The 26,725-nt window shown below is 42.7% G+C and overlaps 1 protein-coding gene across 1 annotated transcript in view; it reads right to left on the bottom strand.

Moving 5' to 3' along the window:
• The window catches only part of PROM1 (prominin 1), a gene marked incomplete at its 5' end in the record, with an annotated part of 304,125 nt that overhangs the window by 17,160 nt on the left and 260,240 nt on the right, over positions 1-26,725 (bottom strand). Inside the window, 8 exons of the mRNA XM_081332891.1 lie at positions 2,608-2,700; positions 2,881-2,949; positions 3,049-3,129; positions 3,410-3,463; positions 7,838-7,855; positions 9,094-9,186; positions 9,850-9,921; positions 10,433-10,579. Of these exons, the coding sequence (XP_081189017.1) occupies positions 2,608-2,700; positions 2,881-2,949; positions 3,049-3,129; positions 3,410-3,463; positions 7,838-7,855; positions 9,094-9,186; positions 9,850-9,921; positions 10,433-10,579 (627 nt within the window). The remainder of the gene's footprint in view (positions 1-2,607; positions 2,701-2,880; positions 2,950-3,048; positions 3,130-3,409; positions 3,464-7,837; positions 7,856-9,093; positions 9,187-9,849; positions 9,922-10,432; positions 10,580-26,725) is intronic.

The raw sequence follows: 26,725 nt of genomic DNA, 5'->3' as shown, positions 1-26,725 counted from the left end.
CAAGCTGTTTACAATGCTTCCTTCTCATTCTTTTTGTATGCTTCATCTCAAAGCTATTCATCCTTTTTCACATAGGTAAAAACACCAAACTAGAGTAACTCCAATATTCAAGCAATATTCAAGCAAAACCTCAATTTTAAGAAGGATGAAAATGTATGTTTCAAGGGATGCAGTTGTTCAATTATAGTTCACTAAGTCCTACAATTTAGCAAAGGCATTTACTGCTCATGAGATCAAAGGCCATTCAGTCTTTTCTTGAAATGGAAGCCACCAAAAATGGCTGCAGGAAAGTTTACTTTAGCCTTGAATTCAGTTTCCTTCTTGTTTTGTTCCTCCAGGTGAGCCAGGATGAAGCTTTACCCTGTGGAATCAGAGCCTTACTAGAGATCCCTCTGTGAAAAGGGCAGCCCAAACCAGCCAAACCAGAGGGTCTAGGACCTTCAGTCACAGACCCTTGGCCACACCGTCTTCTCCTCCCACCTTCCACCTCAGCCCATTTACCTCCAGCATTCCTTCTCAGCTGGCCCTCTGCCACCTGTTCTCCCTGGACAATAGGATCCTTGCCCTCTGCCTCGCACCCTTTAGCCAGCCCTTTCATCAAGGCACCCTTTGTCCCGGGCCTTTGGCTGCACAGTACAAATAGCCACCAGCCATTGGGTGGCAGGGGCAGTGTGTGATGGGTGATTGCTGGTGCTGTGGAGGGGGAAGTGTGTGATGCAAGATTTTTTTTTAAAAAAGTGCTGCAGCTTTTCCTCAAGTTTTGGGACCTGGTAGCTCTGTCACCAGGACTGGAGGGAGGGGGAGTGGCCAAGGAAGTAGCAGCCGCCGGGGCCACTGGGGGGCAAACAGGCAAGAATGTGTTGGAGGGACCAGGAAGAGAGGAAGGGGCTCCTCCTCCCCTCTTTTTTTTGAGTTGCCAGCCAAGCTCTTTCTGAAGCCTCCTTGAGGTGCCCATCTGTCGGAACCCATTTCTTGGGGGGGGGGTTCTTTTTCCTTTTCTTTTTCTTTTCCTTTCTATGGGTTCTGCCACACTCCTGGGGGGAGGGGGAGACTTTTGGGGAATTGTATGTGTTTTACCATCTGCTTAGCTGCTACAATGTATCCTCTCCACTTCTTCTATCTGCTTGCTGTTTGAACTATTCTCCCCTTGATGCCATCCTAGGGTGAGAAAGGAATGTTCCTCCTGCCATCTGGCTTATCTCTTGCTGCGGAAGAGAAGGTGCAAAGACCCAACAATGTTTTCACAGCCTTGGGAACAGGATCTTATCAGCCATGTTCCCACAGTGGACTTAACACCTGGGGATTGGCCCGTTTGAACTGACCGGATGAACTGTTGGGGTGCGGTTCGCTTTTTGTTCCTTTAAACTATTGATTTGAGTGAGAAACCCTCAGATCCTACCTCTCTATGCCTGCTGTCAACTTCTCCTAATAAAAGTTCTTTTGGGGATGAATCTATTCCAAGAGTTCTGCTTTCTTGGGAAGAGGTTTTGAAGCGGGTCCTGACACCATCCCTCCCTTCCTGGTCTCCCCCAACACACCCTTGCCTGTCTGCCTCCCCAGTGGTCCCAGTGGCTGCTACTCCCCCTGCCACTCCCCCTTCTCCGGTCCTGGTGACAGAGCTGCCAGGTCCCAAAACTTGTGAAGCAGCCACAGCACCTTTAAAAAAAATCTTGCATCGCACACTGCCCCCTCCATGGCCCCTATGATCAGCCATCGGACACTGCCCCTGCCACCCAATTGGCTGGTGGTTATTTGTCCTGTGCAGCCAAAGGCCCGAAACAAAGGATGCCTCGGTGATAGGGTCGGGCTGAAGGGCATGAGGTGGAGGGCAAGGGCCCCATTGGCCAGGGTGAATGGACAGGGAGGGCTAGCCAAGGAGGAAGGCTGATGGTAAATGGGCTGAGGCCAGAGGTGGGAGAAGGAGGCATGGCCAAGGGTCCCATTCTGAAAACAGAGACCAGATTGTAAAACCCTAAGCAGAAGATATCAGGGACAAAATCATGCAAAAAAGGGCCTGGCTTCCAAGTATGCTATCAGCTTTCAAGAATCATCTGCAATTCATAGAAATTGCCATTTTTACACAACACTTTTCAGTTTTATGAGATCATAAAATCATTCTGCTGTGAAGCTCTGATTCAGGAAGATGCCTAAAACAAAAAGTCATATTTACAAATAATTGGACAGCTAATTTTACATGGCATCAAACTCAAAATATAGCAAACTAGTTTGGTTTCACATTTAAATGGCACTAAAAATATTTTTTCTTGACTTAGTATTTTCAGATAGCTAAAAGACACATATTAGTGGAGGCATTTTTTTCTTATTTACAAGTTCTTCCTTAATCTTGATAAAGTTATTTCCTTTATATCCTTCCTTTATCTTGATAAAGATATTTTTGAATAAGGCTGGTTATCTGTGTCCATTTCCAAATAAATTTCTTTTATGAGGAATTCAATAGAAAATGACAGAAATCCACAGATGAAATAATAGAAAAGAATTTACAATCTTATTGGCTTCTCCAATTTAAAGGGCAGATAAAGTTTCTGAAAGAGATGGCTTAAATGAAGTCTGCTCTAACACCCGCATCCTCCCCCACTTCCCGCTTACCAAAGAATCCATTATATAGCTGCATAGAAAAATATCGACAGCTGTATCAATCGTATTTGCAATCGGTTTACAGGTTGCTACTTGTGTCGTAATCTAAAAGAGATGAGATACAGATCTGATGTTCTAATGAAATTTAAGTGTCCATGAACATGCTTTTCCACACCTATCTTAAGACAGAAATGTATTAAATTTTGATTCTTGGCAGCCTCTCCCATATTTGAACTAGATTTCCATAACTGATGAGAAAACAAGCCAATAACCAAAAGGTCTTACCGAATCCTTCACCCACACTGAATACTGCTCAAAGTAACCTAAGATAGTATCCATGTATTTCTTAGCTTCCTTTAAAGAAAGAAACCATTGTTAAGAGGCATATAAGAATCCCAAGCTATGTTCCGGGTAAGGATTTGTTTTAAGTGTTACTATGACAAAGATATTTACCTGGACAATTATAAATGAAGCATTATTGTTTATAAGAAGTTGAGTGGCTTCGATGGCACTGATAACACTTCTCACTTTTTCCTGGAAAAGTCAAAGAAAACTTAAGTGAAGAATACCATCCAAATGTGATGACTTAAGGTTTTCAAACAGTGTCTATAAATCACTTCCCTTTTACTTAATTTCCTATTAAATGGTGATAATGTATGCTAAAATGTTCTGCTTATTTTTTAATACTTAATTAAAACTTTTCAAAAGTTCGTTAAAAACGATAGCTAGTTTTTAACAAAGGTTGGCCTATTATAAGCAAAATACTGAGAAATAAATGTTCATTTATTCTAGAAAGTAAGAGAGAAAAACTTACTGGAAGTTCTAATGAAGTTTTCTGTAGTAACTGAATACTCTGGTTTAAAGTGCTCTGGTTTAAAATAAAGAAAAGATTTTGTCTCTATCATCTTATACTGCACTCAACAAATAGCTTGAACCATACACTTCTTACGCCATTGCTTTTAATGCTTACTATACAATAAAGATTTGTATGTGTGGGGGAGTTGTTAGAATTGTGAAAATAAAGACATGTAGCAATAGTACCACAACTAGTTTGGTTTAGTTAGTAAACTCAAAATATAATCAATGCATAAATTTACTATGCCTATTTGGTGGATGGTCCTAAAATTTCATCTGTCTGCAACAGGAACAGAAGTTTATGTTAAGTGGATGAACACAGACTATTTCCTAATACTACTTTAAAGCAGTGTTTCTCAACCTCAGCAACTTTAAGATGTGTGAACTTCAACTTCCAGAATTCCTCAGTCATACTTCAGAAACATTGATAGCTAGAAACACTGCTTTAAAGTCTCTGACTAATATATGTTGTTGTTAGCTGTGAAGTCGTGTCCGACCCATCACGACCCTATGGACAACGTTCCTCCAGGCCTTCCTGTCCTCTACCATCTTCTGGAGTCCATTTAAGCTCACACCTACTGCTTCAGTGACTCCATCCAGCCACCTCATTCTCTGTCGTCCACTTCTTCTCTTGCCCTCAATCTTTCCCAGCATTAGGCTCTTCTCCAGTGAGTCTTTCCTTTTCATTAGGTGGCCAAAGTATTTGAGTTTTAGCTTCACGATCTGGCCTTCTAAAGAGCAGTCAGGGTTGATCTCCTCTAGGACTGACCGGTTTGATCGCCTTGCAATCCAAGGGACTTGCAGGAGTCTTCTCCAGCACCATAGTTCAAAGGCTTCAATTCTTTGGCGCTCAGCCTTTTTTATGGTCCAACTTTCACTGCAATACATTGCAACTGGGAAGACCATAGCCTTGACTATACACACTTTTGTTGACAGGGTGATGTCTCTGCTTTTTAGTGTGCTGTCTAGATTTGCCATGGCTTTCCTCCCCAGGAGCAAGCGTCTTTTAATTTCTTGGCTACAGTCCCCATCTGCAATGATCTTGGAGCCCAGGAAAATAAAAAGTGTCACTACCTCCATTTCTTCCCCATCTATTTGCCAGGAATTGAGAGGGCCATGATCTTGGTTTTCTTAATGTTAAGTTTCAAGCCAACTTTTGCACTCTCCTTCTTCACCTGCAACAAGAGGCTCTTTAGTTCTTCTTCACTTTCTGCCATTAGAGTGGTATCATCTGCATATCTTATGTTGTTGATATTTCTTCCGGCAATCTTAATTCCAACTTTTGATTCATCTAACCCTGCCTTTCTCATGATGTGCTCTGCATATAAGTTAAATAGGCAGGGTGACAGTATACAGCCTTGCCAGACTCCTTTCCCAATTTTGAACCAATCAGTGGTTCCGTGTCCAGTTCTCACTGTTGCTTCTTGGCCCACATATAGGTTTCTCAAGAGACAGATAAGATGGTCTGGTATGCCCATCTCTTTAAGAACTTGCCAGTTTCTTATGATCAACACAATCAAAGGCTTTAGCATAGTCAATGAAGCAGAAGTAGATGTTTTTCTGGAACTCTCTAGCTTTCTCCATGATCCAGCGTATGTTGGCAATTTGATCTCTAGTTCCTCTGCCCCTTCGAAATCCTGCCTGTACTTCTGGTAGTTCTCGATCCACATACTGCTGGAGTCTAGCTTGTAGGATTTTAAGCATAACTTTACTAGCATGAGAAATGAGTGCAATGGTGCGATAGTTTGAACATTCTTTGGCAATGCCTTTCTTTGGAATTGGAATGTAAACTGATCTTTTCCAATCCTGTAGCCACTGTTGAGTTTTCCAAATTTGCTGGCAAATTGAGTGTAGCACTTTTACTGCATCGTCTTTTAAGATTTTGAATAGCTCAGCTGGAATACTGTCACCTCCTCTAGCTTTGTTGTGCTCATCTTTTCTAAGGCCCACTTCACTTCACATTCTAGCATGTCTGGCTCGAGGTCAGTGACCACCTCATTGTGATTATCAGGGATGTTAAGCTCGTTCTTGTATAGTTCTTCTGTGTAATTTTGCCACCTCTTCTTAATCTTTTCTGCCTCTATTAGGTCCCTGCCATTTTGGTCCTTTATCATGCCCATTTTTGCATTAAACGTTCCCTTCATCTCTCCAATTTTCTTGAAAACATCTCTGGTCCTCCCTATTCTATTGTTTTCTTCTATTTCTTTGTGCTGTTCATTTAAGAAAGCATTCTTATCTCTTCTAGCTATTCTCTGGAATTCTGCATTCAATTGGGCGTATCTTTCTTTTTCTCCCTTGCCTTTTGCTTCCCTCCTTTCCTCAGCTATTTGCAAAGCTTCCTCAGACAGCCATTTTGCTTTCTTGTATTTCTTTTTCTTTGGTATGGTTTTGGTTGCTACCTATTGTACAATGTTGCGAACCTCTGTCCACAGTTCTTCAGGCACTCTGTCTATCAGATCTAATTCCTTAAAACTATTTGTCACCTCTACTGTTTATTCATCAGGGATATGATTTAGTTCCTACCTGAGTGGCCTAGTGCTTTTTCCTACTTTCTTCAGTTTAAGCCTAAACTTTGCAACGAGAAGCTCATGGTCTGAGCCACAGTCAGCTCCTGGTCTTGTTTTTACTGACTGTATAGAGCTTTTCCATCTTTGGCTGCAAAGCATATAGTCAATCTGATTTCTGTGTTGACCGTCTGGTGATGTCCATGTGTAGAGCTGTCTCTTGGGTTGTTGGAAAAGAGTGTTTGCTATGACCATTATATTCTCTTGACAAAATTCTATCAGCCTGTGCCTTGCTTCATTTTGTACTCCAAGGCCAAACTTGCCTGTTATTCTGGTTATCTTTTGGCTTCCTACTTTAGCATTCCAATCCCCCATGATGATAAGGACATCCATCATTTTTTGGTGTTAGTTCTATAAGGTGCTGTAGGGTTTCATGGAACCGGTCAATTTCATCCTCTTCAGCACTGGTGGTTTGGGCATAGACTTGGACTACTATGATATTGAATGGTTTGCCTTGGATTCGAACTGAGATCATTCTGTCATTTTGAGGATTGTATCCCAGTATTGCTTTTCCTACTCTTTTATTGACTATTGACTCTTTTTGGCCCAGTCGCTTCATTCTTTCTGGCACTACTAGTACTAGCCCTCTGCTCTTCCCCAATAGCATATTGGATGCCTTCTGACCTGAGGGGCTCATCTTCCAGTGTCATATCATTTTGCCTTTTGGTACTGTCCATAGGGTTTTCATGGCAAAGATACTGGAGTGGGTTGCCATTTCCTTCTCCAGTGGAACACATTTTGTCAGAACTCTCTGCTATGACCTTTCCATCTTGGGTGGCCCTGCAAAGCATAGCTCATAGCTTCATTGAATTATGCAAGCCCCTTCGCCACGACAAGGCAGTAATCCATGAAGGGGGATTAATATATAGTCACGTGCTAATTTAAATCCAAATATTTCCATTAAAGGGCAGAATTACATATTATACAAACAATGAGGCCATATTGTGGGTTGCAAGTTTTCCCAATGCTGTTCTGTAGTGTGGCTACAAATAATAGAGAAACAATTGAAAACCTTTCTATCTCATAACACCATGTAGTTTGGGAAATAGATCTAATTAACTCAGTGAGTGCTGCAAAATATAGTTTAAAGAGCATTTCTGTTGAAAATGCATGGTGAAGGTTTCAGACTTGGGAGAACTTCCATTTTAGTCAGCTTCCTAGGATTCTTCTCTTATACTCAAGGCACTCAGTGTTTGCAAACATTCATCTATTTGCCCCAGTTATTTCAAGGGCAGAGAGTGGGTATTTTTTATGCTTATTTTTTTTTCTTAACAGCATTGGAGAATAATGACTGAGATGGGATGCTGTGCATATGCTTAAATTGTACAATTCAAGAAAAAAAGCACAAATCTTAACATGGGCTGAAGGTTATAGAAGCAGCTCAGCAATTATAGGAACACATAGTTCTAGTATTTTCCTAACTCTTATGGCACTAGTTTGTGTATCATGCAGTTTAAATAATCAGCTACTAGATATTCATCTATGTACAATTATAAAGGGCCAGCATTAAAACAGGTGTTTGCATGTCTTTGCTACAAGATTATAAAAGTATCTCAAAATTATTTCCTTTACAAATCTATGTAGCTAGTGTTCATGATTTTTAACATGCTTTGATGCTTTTAAAAATACTTCTAGCTATTGAATGAACAGATTCAACATTAGCAAAGGCAATTTACAGTGAAGCCTTTGATACTTTTTTAGTCTTTGCTTCAACTAAAACCAAGCTTAACTACGATCAAGCCTAATAAAGATGAATAGCCAATGGCTTGAAGCAGGCTTAAGTTAATTATTCAATTTCAGTATAAGAAAGAAAAAACACTTACCCTAGCTCTAACGTATTTCTTGACAGCCAGTTTTTGGGAATAGAAGATTGAGAGTGATTAAGAATAGTTCAGCAGGAAAAATTATATATTAAAAAAAGCCAGTAAAGCAGAATAGGCTTTTCAGAGAAGAAGATATTCAAGACAAATTGCCACAACATTAATAGAAAATTAGCACATGCAGACACAGAAAAAAAAAATCAAAAGTCCTGAAATCAAGCAAGATACAGAAAGCCACAGCAATCTTCATGACTATTCAGCTCACAACCTAACCTCTATAATTATACCCTGGTATAATTAAGTTTAATTTATTAGTGGAAGCAAACTAATAATCTCTTTCTCAGTTAAGCACCAGAAAAAAAATGGAAACATAATGGTCCAAGGCTACGTTCACATAGGAAGGCATCCTCTAGTTTAATGAGGTCTATAAATGGTCTAGCAGGTTCAAAAGTACTATTTTATTCTAGAAATCACTTTAGGAGAATTAAGTCCATGTTAAAATTTTTGAGGAAAATTTCAAAATGTATCATCAATCCATCCATCCATTCACCCAGCCACCTAATTTGTATGTCCACTGATTCCCAAACACAATAGAGTCACAAAATCATAGAGTTGGAAGGGATCTATGAGATCATCAAGTTCATGCACATACCATCCCTATATAAAGCCTCTGCTTGAAAACTTTCAGTGAAGGAGAAGAAATCACTCCATACAATAACCTATTCTGCTGATTGAACACTCTTACTATCAATACATTCTTCCTAAAGTCTACTTTATTTCTACATCCTTGAAGTTTCATTCCATTTGTTTTAGTCTTCCCTTCTCGAACAAGTGAGAATAAGTCAAAGCTATAGCTGCCTTTGATATTTGAAGACAAGCATCACGTCCCTCTTAAACCTCTTGTCTACAAGCTAAACATACCCAGATCTTTTCACCATCTGCCATCTACCATGAGGACCTCAGGGCACTGATGAAGTATTGAGATGGTTATTATTAACATCCCTTCACATATTTCCTCATTTTAGTTTTGCTTTTATAGGTGTTAATGTTTTAATGATAATAATTGTTTTGTATTTAGTAATTAATTTTTTGTAGCTTTTTGCATCTTTCCCAGAGTAATTTCTTTTGTGAGATGAGCAGCTATATAAATTTAACACATAAATAAGCAAACAAATAAATAAATCTTGGTAGCCCTTCTCTGAACTTGCTCCAGTTTATCAATATTACAGCTTATTAAAATGTCACTGTAAATTTTTTACCATTCCTTGTTCCAGTGGAACAACTTGCTGGTTATGTATCAGCCGAATTGTATTTGCATGTCCTTTCAAAGCGTTTTCTAATGCTCCTTTGGGCTAGAAATGCAAGAAAACAGTTAAATGTATAGTTTCCAATATGTAAGCTATTCTGCCTTTATTAAAGAGTAGAAAAGCAGTAATATCAGAAAATAAAAATAATATTCCTTCTTTCCCTACCTGCATGCTTCCATTTAGAATAATCTATTATCAAGGGAAATACATGCTTTCATGTGATGCAAGCCCAACCATTTTTTCAACAGATAAAAAAGTGCAGAGATGCCTGCTACTGAGAAGTTTCATTATAAATGTGAAATGTGAAATTTCAAGCCAGCATCTGATTAACAACAGGAACATTTTTTTTAATTGTCACCTTCCTGTCCAAGATGAAAATCTACATTCTTCCTAAAAGGTCTTGTGGGGTCCTAAAAGAAGCAAAACAAGTTTTCTAATGAGAACCTGTCTCTTTTCTCCTGAACAATTATGTTCTGCAGACTGGATTTAGTTATTTTGGGGCCCAGCATTATCTACGACTTTCAAAAGAAGTTTTTTAATCTTGCTTTAGCTCCAAGACCTGAGCCCCAGAACTACTGTTAGAGGATGTTCTGTATTTTGCATGCTTTAAGACAGCCTCAGCATTCAATAGTTACAAATGTCACTCGTTCAGATCATAGGAAGATTGTTGTATGTTGTCACCATTTCACAGCAAGAAATCAAACTTACCAGCTGATCTGCTCTTTCTTCCAAATCATTCGCATATAACAACAGATCAATTTTGGTGATGCTCTTGTTAATCTAGAGGGGGAAAAAAATCATACAGCATTAGACTTTGTAAAGGGAGAACAAGGTTAGAATGTAGTAGCAAAATATCAGTCTGGTAGTACAACAAAGATTGACAAGCCTTCAATGGACAAAGACAGGTCTTTAAAAAGTACATATGTGTTTGCTCCCATCCTGATTTTGGCAGCCTGACTGGTCATGATACATAAGCAATGGTCTTTTTAAAAAAAAATGAGGCAAAGTTCTTTGTGTGTTGATGATACAGTATATATTTGAAGAAGAGACCAGACAGCCACTTGTCTGGAATGGCATAAGGTCTCCTGCCTGAGTTTGAGGTTGGACTAGAAGATCTCAAAGATCCCTTCCAACTCTGTTATTCTGTTATATAACAGTTGATCTTATAGCTATCAGAGGAAAGCAAAGTGAAAAACACCTCCCTGTCAGGTCTCTGGAATTAGAGGGTCAACCATTTCTCATCTCTTTCTCCATCCCAGTCAGCTGAAAAACAATTTAGTGAACACCTTACCTCTGACAGGTATGCTGCAAAATTTATTTCATTTATTCCTGAAGATCCAAAATTCAACAGGTTCTCTTTCCCAGTGCTGCTCAGTAAAACTATATTGCTTAAATTTATATTGATATACTTGATTTTAAGTGACATGTCTTCTTCATACTGTAGGGAAAGAAGCAAAAGGAAACAATTCCCAAATTTTGATACCTTTCATTACAAAATGTCATATAAATCTCTCTCAGAAGTGCCTCATATTTATTACATACAACAAATCAGGCTACATGTCAGGTCTGCCATCTTCAGCACACCTTGTTTCGTTGGTATCCTGCCATAAAATGCAGAGGAGGGAGAGGAGGAGGGGGAATTAAGGAATGGACAGGGGGAGGAAGAGAGGGAGGGAATGACAGCATGATAGGAACTAGAGGTGTCAATCTGGAATGAACCGGCTGATCAAGGACGGACAATGAGAGTGGAATGTGAAACTGCATCAAAGAGACACCAAACCTCAAAGCCATTTCCAAAACATCTAAAATGAACACAATTGGATACTGATGGACTGGTCAAGGGGAGGGGCAGAGAAGTGGGGAAAATGCAGGCTTTGCATGGGAATATTCAAATCCAGTTTTGCTTATGCTGTAACTGCTTGAATTTAGTAAAAGTGAATCTTTCACTTCAGCAATGTGTCATGGTTCCGACAGACAGAGATAAATAAAGCTGTCAGGACCCACTTCAATCCCACATCTTAAGAAAGCAGAACTCTTGGAAACAATTTTTTCAACAGAAACTGTTGAAAGCAAGACCCCACCCCATAGTTCATCCGGCCAGTGGGTACAGCCAATCCCCAGGTGTTAGGTCCATTGTGGGAAAAGGGGAGATAACATTGGCCCATTTCTGGTTCACACAGCAACAGCTGGCCGGCTCTTCACACTTTCCTCTGAGAGCATAGAAATAAACCAGGCACGGAGGTTACATTCCTTATTCCCTCCCTTGTTCTACTTTATGGAGAGAAAGTTCAGAGAGAGAGATAGGAAGCAGGAAAGCAAAATGTTACATTGTAGTGGATAGAGGAAGCAGAGGCAATAAACCCATGGGCACATCTCCCCTCTCCCTTGGGAATATGGCAGAACCCAGGGAAAGGTGAGATTTGATTTTGTGTCAGAGGGGATAGATAGAAATGAAATAGAAATGGGTTCTGACATTCTGCCCCCCTTAAAAATAGGAGAGATCCACCTCTAGAGAAACAAACAGGTATAGGGGTTAGTCGGGTTTGTTGGGATATTCCGTATGAAACTTTTTTAACAGTTTGTGTGCTCTAATGTGACATTTGTGGACCCACTCATTCTGTGAGGAGGGAAGGTGTTTCCACCTACTAGGTATTGGGTTGCCCCATGGTATTTTCAAGAATCTAGGATTTCTTTTATTTTGAAGTGTTGTTCTCCTTCAACCATGATTGGAGGTGGAGGAGGATTTTTGGCCGTAAGGGTGACTGTTCTCATTTCAACAGGCTGCAGTGAAAGATTGAGTGTATTTGTCTGAGGTTCTTTGTTAATTCTAATTCTACTGTTACTGGGTTTATGATTCTTTTAATTGGAAAAGGTCCTATATATTTTGGACCAAGCTTTTTAGAGGGTTGTAGAGATTTTAGGTATTTTGTAGACAAATACACCATTTCTTGTACAGTGAATGGTTTAGGTTCTACTCTTTTTTTATCCGCTTGTGTTTTGTGTGCTTGTGTAGCTTCGTCTAAGGCTTTCGTAACAACTGGCCAGGTGTTTTGTAATTGGGATATCCACTCTTTCAGTGATGGGATTGCCAGCTCATTTGGGGTTAGTTCTGGCATAGAGTTGAAACTTTGGCTGGTGGTTACTTGAAAGGGAGTGTAACCTGTGCTGGAGTGGACTGCATTGTTGTAGGCAACTTCTGTGAAAGGAAGTAGGTCCATCCAATTCGTTTGCTGGAAATTAATAAAGCACCTTAAATATTGCTCAAGTACTGAGTTCGAACATTCAGTCGATCCATTAGTCTGAGGATGACTAGATGACAGTTCTTGGGTGGTTCCTAAGAGAGATAGAAACTCTTTCCAAAACTCTGATTTGAATTGCACCCCACTATCTGATATGATGTGTTGGGGTGCCCCGTGCAGTCTGTAGATGTGCTGCACAAATAGTTTCGCTAACACTTTTGCGGTGGGGATTTTTTGGCAAGGGATAAAGTGCACTTGTTTTGAAAACAGGTCCGTAATGACCCAGATGACAGTGTTTTCATTGCTTTCTGGTAACTCCACTATAAAATCCATTTCTTTCCATGGGGCCAAGGGATTCACCACTGGTTGTAGCAGTCCGGGCGATTTTCCTTGCAACCTCTTAGCAGCTGCGCAAGTTGGGCAGCTGGCCACGTAGCTTTCTATGTCCTAGAAATTTTCATGGATGGCCACCAAAATTGACTTTTGATTAAATGTGGTGTTTTTACAAATCCAAAGTGCCCTGCTGATTTTGTATCATGGCACAGCTGCATGAAAGTGACTCTCTGGGTGGTTGGTATATATAACTTTTCCCCCATCTTTAATTGTGCACATGTGTTTATTCTTCTGGAACCATTCATCTGTTTCTAAGGTTTTCTGGAATTTGATTCCAGTTTGGTGACCCAGTTGCGGCTTTACCTTAGCTTGGGCCCTGGTGGTTATTGGTTACTGGGGATGAGTGGTTTAGAACCGGTGGCTCGCATGCTGTTATATTGGGGTACATGAGACAGGGCATCTGCCAGGAAGTCTCCCCCCCAGCAAGTGTTTGAGTGTAAAGTGGAATTGGTGAAAGTACTGGGACCACCAGGCTTGCTTAGGGGTGAGTTTCCTGGGCATTTTTGTATACACCCAGTGTTCCATTATAGCATATTAAAACCAGCAATCACTTCTCCTCTATGCTCTACAACAAATCCACCTCCAATCCCCATTTTAATTGAAGGAGAGCAGCATTTTTAAGTTAGAGATTTTAGACTTTCATAAGCACAGAGGGAAAATTCAATACTTAATTGCATGGAGACTTCCCTCCATCTGAGACAGAATGGGTTTGATGCCCAGCATCTCCAAGCCCCAAAACACCTCACAAATTCCATAGTAAGTACCCAGATAAACCCCATTGAACTCTCTCTCTTTTGTCTCCTTTCTCCTATACGACTGATGCCTTTTTTTAAGGGGGGCAGAATGTCGGTTCTGCCATCTTTAGCACACCTCACTTCACGGCACCCTGCCATAAAACACAGGGGAGGAGGAGGAGCTTGGGGAAGTAAGGAATGGACAGGGGGAGGAAGGGAGGGAATGACAGGATGATAGAAGTCAGAGGTGTCAAACCAGAATGAACTGGCTGATCAAGGATGGACTGTGAGAATGGAATGAAAAACTGCACTGAAGAGGGACCAAACCTAAAAGCCGTCTGGGAGAAAGAAACATACAGTCTGTTGGGCCCTCCTCACATGGAAGCAATTCCTAGAGGGCTGCAGAGTCACTTTTAAGGTCTGGACCAACCACAAGAACTTGGAGGTGCTTAATGCTCCCAGACAACTATCATCAAAACAAGTCAGGTGGGTTCAATATTTCAAATGGTTCAATTTTACCCTCCACTACCTGCCTGAGAGAAAAAAAATCCTGGTGGATGCCCTGTCCCGGATGTCCCAGTATAGCAGTGCCAAAGAGGAAGTTGTCAGTTCCATCATCCCTTCTAAACAAATAGCCATATCAGCCCTAACAAGGCAACAAAAAATCCCCAAAGAACAGGTAGCTGGGGATATAGCCCAAGTGTTGAAAGGGGCTCTTGCAAAGGTCAAATGGTTCCAACTACATAAGGAAGAACTTTCACTAAGGGAGAACTAGCGTGGATGGTGTGTAGATTGTGTGTACCTGCAAGCCAGTGAACCCTCATGCTGCAATGCAGCCATGACACTAAGACCCCAGGGCATTTTGGATTCATTAAAACTCTCCACCTTGTGAAATGCCAGTTATGGTGGCCGTGCATGTAAAGAGACATTGAGAGTTAGATGGCCAGATGCCTGGTCTGTGCCTCAGCCAAAAGACATCCTGGCAAGACCCAAAGTTGCTGCAACCCAGCACCAGTCCTACAGCCCCATGGAGAGAAATATCAATGGACTTTATTGTGGAATTACCAGAAAACTGAGAAAACACAGTGATTTGGGTTATCATGGACCTTTTCTCCAGACAGGCCTATTTCGTGGCTTGACCCAAGATCCCATCCATATGGACTCTAGTGCAACGTGTGTATCGGTTGCATGGAGTGCTTGAGTGCATAATCTTGGATATTTTGACAAGAGTTCCTGAAATTATTAGGCACTTCCCAGGGCTTAAGTTCGGCTGACTACCTCCAGACAAATGGGAGGCTGTGAACATGCTAATGTCATGTTGGAGTAATACTTCTGCTGTTATGTGAACTACCAGCAAGACAACTGGGTTGAACTCTTACCATTCGCTGAGGTTGCCTACAATAATTCAGTACACAGTAGTATTGGATTCACACCCTTCTGAATGCCTACTGGCCTGGACTTTGTCCCTATGCCAGAATTCCTTCAACACACCCCTCAACTGGCATTGTTAACTGATTGGATTCAAACCCTGCAAAACACTTGGCCCATGGTCCACAAAGTGCTGGATGAGACGGGTGACAAGTACAAGAGACAAGCCAATAAAATGAAAGCTTGAAAGAAGGGATTTAAAGTAGGAGTTAAGGTTTACCTTTCTATAAAATTTATGCAGTCACAGCAACCCTGCAAAAAACTTGGTCCCATATAAGTAGGGTCATTCCCCATTATTAGGGACATAAAGGTAAAGGTAAAGGTAAAGGTTCCCCCGCACATGTGTGCTAGTTGTTTCCAGCTCTAGGGGCCAGTGCTCATTGAAAGCCGAAGAGCCAGCGCTTATCCGAGGATGTCTCCATGGTCATGTGGCCGGCATGACTAGATGCCAAAGGTGCACAGAAAGCTGTTACCTTCCCACCATAGTGGTCCCTATTTTTCTACTTGCATTTTTACGTGCTTTCGAACTGCTAGGTTGGCAGAAGCTGGGACGAGTAACAGGCACTCACTCTGTTACGTGGCACTCGGGATTCGACCCGCCAAACTGCTGACCTTCTGATCGACAAGCTCAGTGTCCTAACCCACTGAGCCACCGTGTCCCTTAGGGACATAAACCCAGTGTCAAATCTACAAAACTACTTTTGGTCACAGCCATCTTTCTTTTTCATTTTTTAGTTTGCCACAACTTGGGGGGAGGGAAAATGCATTCTTTTGTTCCAGACAAGACAAAAACTTTCTTATGGGAACCAAGGTCAAATCGCTCAAGTGTTTGGCGGGCTAGAATTACCATTAGAGAACCTGTGTTAATTGGAGAATGTGATTTAAAACATAATTAGTGGATGGGGAGTTTAACTTTTACTTTGTAACCTTTTGGGGGGGGACTTGTAGTCTTAGTTTCACCTTTGTTCGTGCTGTTATTATGTATCTTTGAGGAAAACAAATGCCTCAGAGTTCTTATTTCTTTTGGTCTCATCTATCGGAACCATGACATTAAACCAGGACTCCAAAATCCATTCATCCATGGGGTCCTGAGCTCCAGTCTCCTACACAACTATTTTGGGAAGATGACAAAGACTCAGGGAAGACACAGAGATGGAAAAGAAAAAGGAATCACTCCTGAGCCTGGGAGCGGCTGGGGTGAAGGCTGCTACTTTCATGGAAAGTATAATTGTGACAGCTGGAGCGAGGCCACAGACGCATGAGGTCCTGGGAGAAAAGCTAACTCAGAAGGAGGACACCATCATCCTAGGGGGGACATGGCAGTACAATGCTACACTACTGCTAAAAAGCACCCTGAAGGCTGCCGAGGTTTAATTTCCATTGATTGTCTTGGTTCTGACAGATGAAACTCTTCAAAGAACTTTGACACATTGTTTACCTTAAAGAATCTTTATTCAAGTAGCATAGAGTCAGCATGTACATAGTTGAAGCCAAAATCTGAATTACCCTCCCCTGAAAACATAATATCAAAACCCAATTCTCTCCTCTAATTAACAGTCATAAATCACATTCAAATGCAGTTTCCCTCCAGTTCTCCAACCTGCCATTTCTTATCTCTTATTTCAAACAACCTTGAATCACACACTACTGCGATATTGTTATGTCTAACTAATTCCCATACACATTCTTCCTCCCCCCACAGTATCATCTAATTCTAACTCTAAGAGTAATATACACGTTAAGGAAAATGGCTGCATCTCCATATATTGTCAAACCAAGAACATCCGATGTTAGCACCGTTGACATCCCGCTCCCCTTACAAAAAGGACAGATCCTGTAATGTAAACAAAAGCATATGTTAGGGACTATCTCTCGGTTTGTTGGGGTGTTTCCTATAAAACCAGTTGATGAGTCTGTCAGCTTTCACATCACTAGATTTCACCCAAGTGGCTTCAGACAGTGAGTGTCCCTTCCATTGTACTAGGTATTGCAATTTCCCCTTAAAAATTCTAGAGTCAAGAATACGCTTTACTTCATAGTGAGTCTGACCTGCCACTACGAGGGGCCCAGGTGACTTCTTAGGGGAAGGTCTTAAAGTGGAGCCCTGAAAAGGTTTCAGAAAGCTGCAATGGAAGACAGGGTGAACTCACCCTAAAAGCCTAGGGAGTTTCTGTGATTGGGTTGATAATCCTTATGATGGGGAAAGGCCCCAAGAATTTCAGCCCTAATTTCTTACTAGGTAATTTGAGGCATAAATATTTAGTCGACAGATAAACCTTTTCCCCAACTTGGAATGTTCTTTGGGGAGCCCTCTTTTTATCTGCCTGCTTTTTATAAGTCTCAGAAGTCTTTTTTAAAGCAGTTTTCATGGTTCTCCAAACTTCTTCCCACCTCCTCACCAATTGATCAAGTGTCTGGGAAGTAGAGGGCACCTGAGGATATTCAGGTATTGGGTTGAATTCTTTTCCTGTGGCTATTCTGAAAGGCATGTAGCCAGTGCTACTGTGAACATAATTATTGTAAGCCACCTCTACAAAAGGGAGGAGGTTGGTCCAGTTTGTTTGTTGGTATGAAACATAACATCTGCGATATTGGTCCACCATCTTGTTAGCGGATTCGGCGGCTCCATTGGTAGACGGGTGAAAAGCAGATGATAGGCCTTGAGATGATCCAATTAATTTAAGAAAGCTCCTCCAAAACATCACTGTGAACTGTCCCCCCCACTGTCCAAAATTATTCACTTAGGGGCACAATGCAACTGGTAGATATGTTTCAGGAACAATTTAGTCAGTTGTTGGGCAGATGAGAATCATTTGGGGCGATGAAATGAGCCTGCTTCGAAAACAGATCTATCACAGTCCAGATAACAGTATTTCCTCTACTTTCAGATAGGTGTACTTTAAAGTCCATAGCTATTTCTTCCCATGGTTGAGAAGGGTTTGCCACCAGCTGCAGTAACCCAGGGATTTTCCATGGAATTCTATTCATGGTGGCACATACAATACAACTCCATATATAGTTTTCCACATCCCGTTTTAACCCCAGCCACCAAAACTGCCAGTGGATGACATGTAGAGTTTTTAAATATCCAAAGTGTCCAGCCTGTTTTACTTCATAGCTGTGTTTGAGAGCATTAAGACAGAGGGTTTCAGGCAAATATAGTCCCCCCCCCCTTGTAAGTCAAACCATCCCTGCATGTTAGGGATGTTTGATTGTCTTTGAACCATTGATTGGTGAGAAGCTCTTGTTTTATTTTCTTTGCCCCAGGGTCATCAGGATTAGGGGCCCTGCGAGGTGTGACTTGAGCAGCAGTTTGTGGATTGGAGATAATTGCCTCATTAACCTCTTTACTTTTGTACTGGGGCAATCTCGATAGTGCATCAGCTGGGAAGTTTTTTGCTCCTGATATGTACTTTAGAGTGAAGCTGAAATGGTTAAAGTACTGTGCCCACTGCACTTGCTTTGGAGACAATTTGCAGGGAGTTTTCAGTGCTTCTAGATTTTTGTGATCTGTCCATATTTCAAAAGGCACCTTGCTGCCTTCTAGATAGTGTTGCCAGTCTAATAGCCCCCACCTTAATGCGAATGCCTCCTTCTCCCAGATTGCCCATAACCTTTTGCTTTCAGTGAATTCTTTCGAGGAGTAGGTGCTGGATTGCAAGACTCCACTTTGGTTCTTTTACAACAACAACAACAACAACAACAACAACAACAACAACAAAAACAACAACAACAACAACAACAACAACAACAACAATAATAATAATAATAATAATAATAATAATGTTGGAAGGGACCCTAGAGGTCATCTAGTCCAACCCCCTGCTCAGGCAGGAAACCCTATACCATTTCAGACAAATGGCTGTCCAGTCTCTTCTTAAAAACTTCCAGTGTTGGAGCATTCACTGCTTCTGGAGGCACGTTGTTCCACTGGTTAATTGTTCTAACTGTCAGGAAGTTTCTCCTTAGTTCTAGGTTGCTTTTCTACTTGACTAGTTTCCATCCATTGCTTCTTGTCCTGCTTTCAGGTGCTTTGGAGAATAGCTTGACTCCCTCTTCTTTGTGGCAGCCCCTGAGATATTGGAACATTGCTATCATGTCACCCCTCGCCCTTCTCTTCATTAAACTACACATACCCAATTCCAGCAACCGTTCCCTATATGTTTTAGCCTCCAGTCCCCTAATCATCTTTGTTGCTCTTCTCTGTCCTCTTTCTAGAGTCTCAACATCTTTTTTACATCGTGGTGACCATAACTAGATGCCGTATTCCAAGTGTGACCTTACCAAGGCATTGTAAAGTTGTATTAGTACTTCATGTGATCTTGATTCTATTCCTCTGTTAATGCAGCCTAGCACTTGTGTTGGCTTTTTTGGCAGCTGCAGCACACTGCTGGCTCATATTTAAGTGATTGTCCACTAGGACTCCAACATCCCTCTCACAGTAACTACTATTGAGCAAGGTAGCACCTATACTATACCTGTGCATTTGGTTTTTCCTGCCTAAATGTAGAACCTTACTTTTTCACAATTGAATTTCATTTTGTTAGATAGCGCCCAGTTTTCAAGTCTGTCCAGATCCTCTTATATCTTAAGCCTATCTTCTGGAGTATTGGCTACTCCTGCCAGCTTGGTGTCATCTGCAAATTTAATGAGTTCCTCATCTATCCCCTCATCCAAATCATTGATGAAGATGTTGAAGAGCACTGGGCCTAGAACAGAGCCCTGGGGCACCCCACTACACACTTCCTTCCATGTAGATGCAGTTCCATTGAGGACCACATGCTGAGTACAGCCTGTCAGCCAGCTACGAATCCATCTGGTGTTGTTTTTGTCTAACCCACATTTTTCTATCTTATCAAGTAGTAAGTTGTGATCTACTTTATCAAATGCCTTACTGAAGTCCAAGTAAATTAAATCTACAGCATTCCTCTGATCCACTAATTTTGTCACTTGGTCAAAGAATGCAATAAGATTTGTCTGGCATGATCTGTTTTTGACAAAGCCATGTTGGGTTTTAGTAGTGACTTTGTTTGCATCTAGGTGTTCACTGATTTGTTGTTTGATTATCTTTTCCAGAATCTTCCCAAGTGTTGAGGTCAGGCTGGTAGGTCTATAGTTTCCTGGATCTATTTTTTCACCTTTTTGAAGATGGGAACTACATCATCTCTCTTCCAGTCCTCTGGTAGTTCCCCAGTTCTCTTTGAAAAATATAGTTCAGTGGTTCTGAGATCACATTTTCCAATTCCTTGAGAACCTTGGGGTGTAATCCATCTGGTCCTGGTGATTTGAACTCGTCTAGGCTGAACAGGTGATCACTTACCATTTTCTTGCCAATCTTAACTTGTGTTTCTATTCTGTTTTTTATGGCATTGTGTTTTGATAGGTTGGACTGTTTTTTCCCTTTGTGTAAACACAGATGCAAAAAAACAAGTTAAATAGTTCTGCTTTCTCCCTGTTGCTTGTCACCTTCTTGCCACTTTCTCCCACTGATGGACCAATCATTTCCTTAACTTTTTTCTTGTTTTTTACATGTTGAAAGAAGCTTTTTTTGTTATTTTTGACTTTGGTCACAAGCCTTAGTTCATTTTGAGCCTTAGCTTTCCTCACTTCATCTTTTGCAGGCACGGCTATTTGCTGATATTCTGACTTAGTTATGTGCCCCTCTTTCCACTTTTTATACTTGTCCTTTTTATCTTTCAATTTATCAGAGAGTTCTTTATGCAGCGATGCTGGGGTTTTTTGAGAGCTTTTATTTTTCTTCTTTGTTGGTATTGTGCTAGACTGGGCTTTTATTATCTCACTTTTAAGAATTTCCCAAGCTTCTTGAGTTGCTTTCCCCTTGAGGATTCTCATCCATGGAATCCTTCCCAAGCTCTCACTAAGTTTATTGAAATTAGCCCTTTTAAAGTCCAAAACTCTAGTTTGGCTGTGTTCTATTGCTGCTGCTTCCATAATGTTGAATTCCAATATTGCATGATCACTTCCCCCCAAGGTTCCTGTGGCTTTAACACTTTATATCATTTCATCTCTGTTAGTGAGAATTAAATCCAATATGGCTAATCCCCTAGTTCCCTTCTCTACTTTTTGGGAGACAGTTGTCTGCTAGGTTTGTCAGGAATCCGTTTGATCTTCCACTTGGTGCAGAGTTTGTCTCCCAGTTGATATCAGGGTAATTAAAGTCACCCATTACTATTGTGATGTGCTTCCTACATACCTTAGTTAGCTGACTAGCAAAAAGTTCATCTATTTCCTCTGTTTGGTTGGGTGGTCTATAGTATACATCTATGGCAATGTCATTCCCCCCTTTTATATTGACCCAAATGCATTCAAGTTTACAATTTTCATCATTGTTGTGCTCCAGTAAAACAGCTCCAACAGCCATGTCACTGGCGTCAGCTTGAATTACACAGGGCTCCCCTGGGCAGGGGTGCTTTAGGGCTGGTTCAACAGCAAATAGTCTTTTTAAATTCTCAAAATCTGTTTGACAGCCCATAGTCCATACTAGTGGTTGGCTCGGTCGTGGCTTCCCTCCTCCTTTGCCTGTTTTGAGTAGCTTTGTAAGGGGTAAGGCAATCTTGGCAAAGGAGGGGATGAATTGACGATAGAAGTTGGCAAAACCTAGAAAGCTCTGGAGCTGTTTACGAGTCTTTGGGGGGCTGCCATTCAATTATAGTCCTCACTTTGGCTGGGTCCATTTCAATGCCTTCACTGGAAATTCTATAGCCAAGATAATCTAATCGGGTCCGGTGAAATTCACATTTTGACAATTTGGCATAAAGCTTGGCATTTAATAGTTTCTTTAACACTTCTCTCACCAGCTTTATATGATCAGTCATATTCGTGCTGTATATCAGGATGTCATCAAGATACACCAGAACCCCTTTGTATAGATGATCGTGTAGGACCTCGTTAATCAACTGCATGAATATAGCTGAGGACCCCTGTAGTCCAAATGGTATGACTTTGAACTGATCTCCCCATGGGGCAGTTGAAGGCAGTTTTCCACTCATCTCCCTCCTTTATTCTCACCCAGTAGTATGCCTCTCTCAGGTCTAATTTAGTGAAGACACTCCCCTTAGCCTAGTGGGTTAGTAAGTCCTTCAGGAGGGCGAGGGGGTATTTATTTTCTCTACATGGGGCTGCCCTTGAGGACCACCCGGAGGCTCCAACTGGTACAGAATGCAGCCGCGAGAGTTGTGTTGGGAGTTTCCCGATACTCCCATGTTACACCTCTGCTCCGCGAGCTGCATTGGCTTCCAGTTGTCTTCCAGGTGAGATTCAAGGTGCTGGTAATGACCTACAAAGCCCTACATGGCATGGGTCCGGAATACCTTAGGGAGCACATGCGGCCGGCATCAACTTCCCTCCGCCCAGTACGCTCCCACAGAGAGGGCCTCCTCAGGGTGCCACCAAAGAATGCCGACTGGTGGCCCCCAGGGGGAGGGCGTTCTCTGTGGGCGCACCAGATTTATGGAACCATCTTCCGGTTGAGCTCCGGATGGCGCCCGACCTCCGCTCCTTCCGGCGCGATCTAAAGACTTATCTGTTCGAACAAACTGGCCTGGCCTGATGGGATGGGGTCGGGTTTTATTACTGTTTAATGTATTTTAACCTATTGTTATAGTTTTGGGCACTTTGTTTAATTTTTGTATTTTGTCTTTTAACATGTATTGCCCTGTTCACCGCCCTGAGTCCTTCGGGAGAAGGGCAGTATACAAATAAAATTATTATTATTATTATTATTATTATTATTATTATTATTATTATTATTATTGTTATTGTTATTGTTATTGTTATTGTTATTGTTATTGTTGTTGTTGTTGTTGTTGTTGTTGTTATTATTATTATTATTATTATTATTATTATTATTATTATTATTATTATTATTTTCCACACTCACAGCATTGAGACCCTTATAGTCAATGCAGAGATGAAGAGGCCCATCTTTTTTTTCTTTAAACAACACATGGGCCCCCACCGCAGACTTGGCCCATTCAATGAATCCCCTCTCTAGATTTTTATCCACATATTGCAGCATTTCCTCCATTTCAAGGGGGGACATAGTGTATATTCTCGGTTGTGGGAGTTTGGCTCCCAGCCACAGTTCGATAGAGCAATCATTGGGTCGGTGAGGAGGCAGGGCATCACATTCTTTCTCACTAAATGCCTCCGCTAGGTCCCAGTACTTTCTAGGGATGAATGGCTCGGCTAGTGGAGGTGAGACAGCCATGTGCGCTTGCTCATTAGGTGGGCTAAAGTGTCCTGTAACATCTGTTGAATCAGTGGGGGGTTTAGGCCCTATAGGTAGCCTCACAGTTCTCATTCCTTTCTCCCATCAGATAAACGGCTTCCATTTGTCCAACCAGGGTAATCCTAGGATCACAGCCTAGGTGGCAGCCATGGTCTGCTGCCACCTCTACCAGCTATTCCCTGTGGGTCTGACACACATAGACAAGCACAAGGCAAGGGGGAAAAATGCCGGACTGCTGGCTGCCTCTACCAGCCATTCCCGTGGGTCTGACACACACACACACACATGCACGAGGGGGGAAACAACACTGGACCGCTGCCTCCCTAGCAGACCTCCCCTGTGGGATGTGCTGCCAGGAAGCCGGGCAGCTCAATGAGCAGACTGTGTGGACTGAGACTGGGCCAGCTCCGGGATGCCGCCAGAGTCAACAAGTGGCTCAGCACGATTCTGACATCGTCGGCACAGCCAGAGGACAGAGGAGCCAGCAGAGGCGGGCCACCGATGCCGCCGGGGTGAGGTGTCCCCACGGCTCACAGCACCAACAGGGCGAGAGATGAACCGGCATGGCAGCTGTGGGGAGAGGAATCCTTGCGGGCCGTGGTTCAGAGTGAAAGAAGGCGATGTGGAACTGCAGGAGGCAGTGGCTCGCTGGTAAAATCAACAGACTTGGAGGTGTTGCAGCTGGCTTTTTGAGGTGCCGCAGACCTCCATTGACTTCCATGGGGACGCCCTGGCAATTGGGGCCGATTGAAACTGCTGCAGGCTGGCTTTGAGTGGCAGAGAGAGACACAGAGAGATGCAAATGCATCTCCACAGGAGAGGTAGCAAGGGCAGGAGATGAGGCAGCAGTAGCTCACTGGTAAATCAACAGACTTGGTCTCTCTCTCTCTCTCTCTCTCTCTCACACACACACACACACACACACACACACACACACACACACACACAGAGAGAGAGAGAGAGAGAGAGAGGGAAAAAAGGGGGAAAGAAGGAGGGGGGCCTGGCTTTAAGTGCAGGATGGCTTTAAGTGGCAGAGAGAGAGGCAGAGAGATGCAAAGACATCTCCACAGGAGAGGCAGCAAGGGCAGGAGACAAGGAGGAGGTGGTGGTGGCTCGCTGGTAAACCAACGGACTTGGTCTCTCTTTCTCTCTCTCTCTCTTACACACACAAACACACACACAGAGAGAAAGAGAGAGAGTGTGTTATATATTCAGTGTTATATGTTAGTATTATTTGTTAAACTTGACAGCCAGCTGGGCATCAGCTGAGCCTCACCCAGCAACAGTATCCTATTGGTCCGGCCGTTTTGGCGGGATCCTTGAAGTATGTGGATTGGCCGGCGGCTAGCCAGCAACTGTATATAAAGAGCTGAGCTGTGGAGAGTTCCTTGTTCCAACCACAATAAATCTGAGTTCTAACGCGGTGTCCTGTCATCTGTGTCTGATGGTCTACCCACAATACACAACAGTGGCGATGAAGGTGGGATACTGCTTGAGCTGAAGCACTAGCTGAGTCACAAGAGCTGAAGCATGGACTACGGGAAAGGAGGGAAGAGTGAACTCTCCCGATTAAATTCCTTCCCATCAAGCAGTGACCAGACCAGAACAGAATGACCCAAATTGGACACGTGCGCGAATTTGACGTCCGCCACCCGGGACAATGGGAGTCCCACCTGGGACAAGTCGAGGGGTATCTCTTCGTGAATAAAATCACGGAAGATAGGGCAAAAGCAGTGGCGTTGCTATGCATCAGCGGGCCAGCCGTGTACGACGTGGCTGTCGGGTTAAGCATCCCAGATCCAGTCACGGCACTGCCCTACGCTGACCTCGTCGGCAAATTGACCCAGCATTTCATGCCAAAGAAATCCGAAATCTACTGGCGACTCAGATTCATCCAGAGGAACCAGCTTCCCAGAGAATCAGCAATGGACTTTGTAGCTGCCGTGCATCAAGCCGCCCGAATGTGCAGTTTCCCCGACCTCGAAGATCGGATTCAGGACAGAATTGTGTTCGGTCTGAGCGACGATCACCTCCAGCAAAAGATAATCGCAAAACCCACCCTGAGCCTGTCAGAAGTCGTTAATGAAATTATGGCTCAGGAGGCGATTAACGAAAAAAACGCACTCAAACATGGTGACAATTTGAGTGGCTCCATGCATCAGGAGAATGCTGCAGACAACGAAGAAGGGGAACCGGCCAACGAAGCACAAATTGATGCCATCCTCCAGAGACTGGAGAAATTCAAGACCCGACATGACTACACCCCGTCACAGAAGAAGCCGGTAGGAGCCAACAAGAACCCAAGAGTCCAAAGCCGAAACCCGAGTGGGAGCAGCTCAAATTGTGCCAGCTGTGGAGTCAACCACCCCAGAGCATCCTGCTGGTTCCGGAGTGCCAGATGCCATGCCTGCGGTAAAACCGGCCACATTCAAACCATTTGCCGAGCCCGGAACCGTGACAACGTAAACGACATCGATGAACAGCCAGCAGGTATCAATAACCCCCTCAAGCCCCCTGGGACCCGGGCACCCTTAGTCATAGAAAATTTGGAAGTGGCATGCCAGACGGCAATCCACCCCCCGCTCAAACCTAAAATCAAAATTACAATCAGTGTGGAAGGAATCCCTTGCCAAATGGAAGTGGATTCTGGATCACCTGTATCCCTAATCTCATTAGAGACCTATTCGGCAATCTGCTTCAAGAGCGGTCAGCGGGTTTGCATAAAGCCAACCAAAATTAGACTAACTGACTTCCAACGTTCCCCGATAAAATTAAAGGGCCAGGCAACAGTGTTAGTCAAATATAGGGATTTCCAGGGCCCATTACAAGTTCTAATCACAGAGGGAAAATAAACTAATTTAGTGGGTTTAGATTGGTTTCAGGCCCTGGGCATTAGGTTGGGGGGCATAAACACTATCCAAACAAACACCCTAGACACCGTCTGTAACGAATTTACAGATGTGTTCGGGGGGGCTAGGGAAATACACCGGGCCCCCAATAAAATTAAGACTAAATCCAGACATCTTGCCCATTCGAATTAAAGCTAGGAGGGTTCCTTTCGCGTTAAAAGAAAAAATCGAAAATGAACTAGATAAACTAGTGAGACAGGGAATCCTAGAACCCGTAGAAGGGGGAGATTGGGAAACTCCTATTGTTACCCCCCTAAAACCGAACGGTAACATAAGAATTTGCGCGGATTACAAGGCCTCGGTGAACCGGGCCTTGAATTCGCATGCTTACCCGGTCCCCTCGGTAAAACGTCCTCACAGCAATACAGTCCGGCGCCATCTTTGCCAAGCTCGACTTGGCGCAGGCGTACCAGACACTTCCGGTCACCCGCGAAACAGCTGCAATTCAAACAATTGTCACACACAAGGGAGCCTTTCGAGTGAATCGCTTACAATTCGGAATTGCTGTAGCTCCTGGAATATTCCAGGAGATAATGGAAAAAACACTCAAAGGCATCCCTGGTGTGTGCCCTTACTTTGACGACGTGCTGATAGTGGGAGAATCGGAGTCTGAGTTAGCTGACAGGTTGA

This window comes from Vipera berus (assembly GCF_964194415.1).
Source record: "Vipera berus genome assembly, chromosome: 7".
NCBI lineage: Eukaryota > Metazoa > Chordata > Lepidosauria > Squamata > Viperidae > Vipera > Vipera berus.
This window is presented reverse-complemented; position numbering and strand designations above follow the sequence as displayed.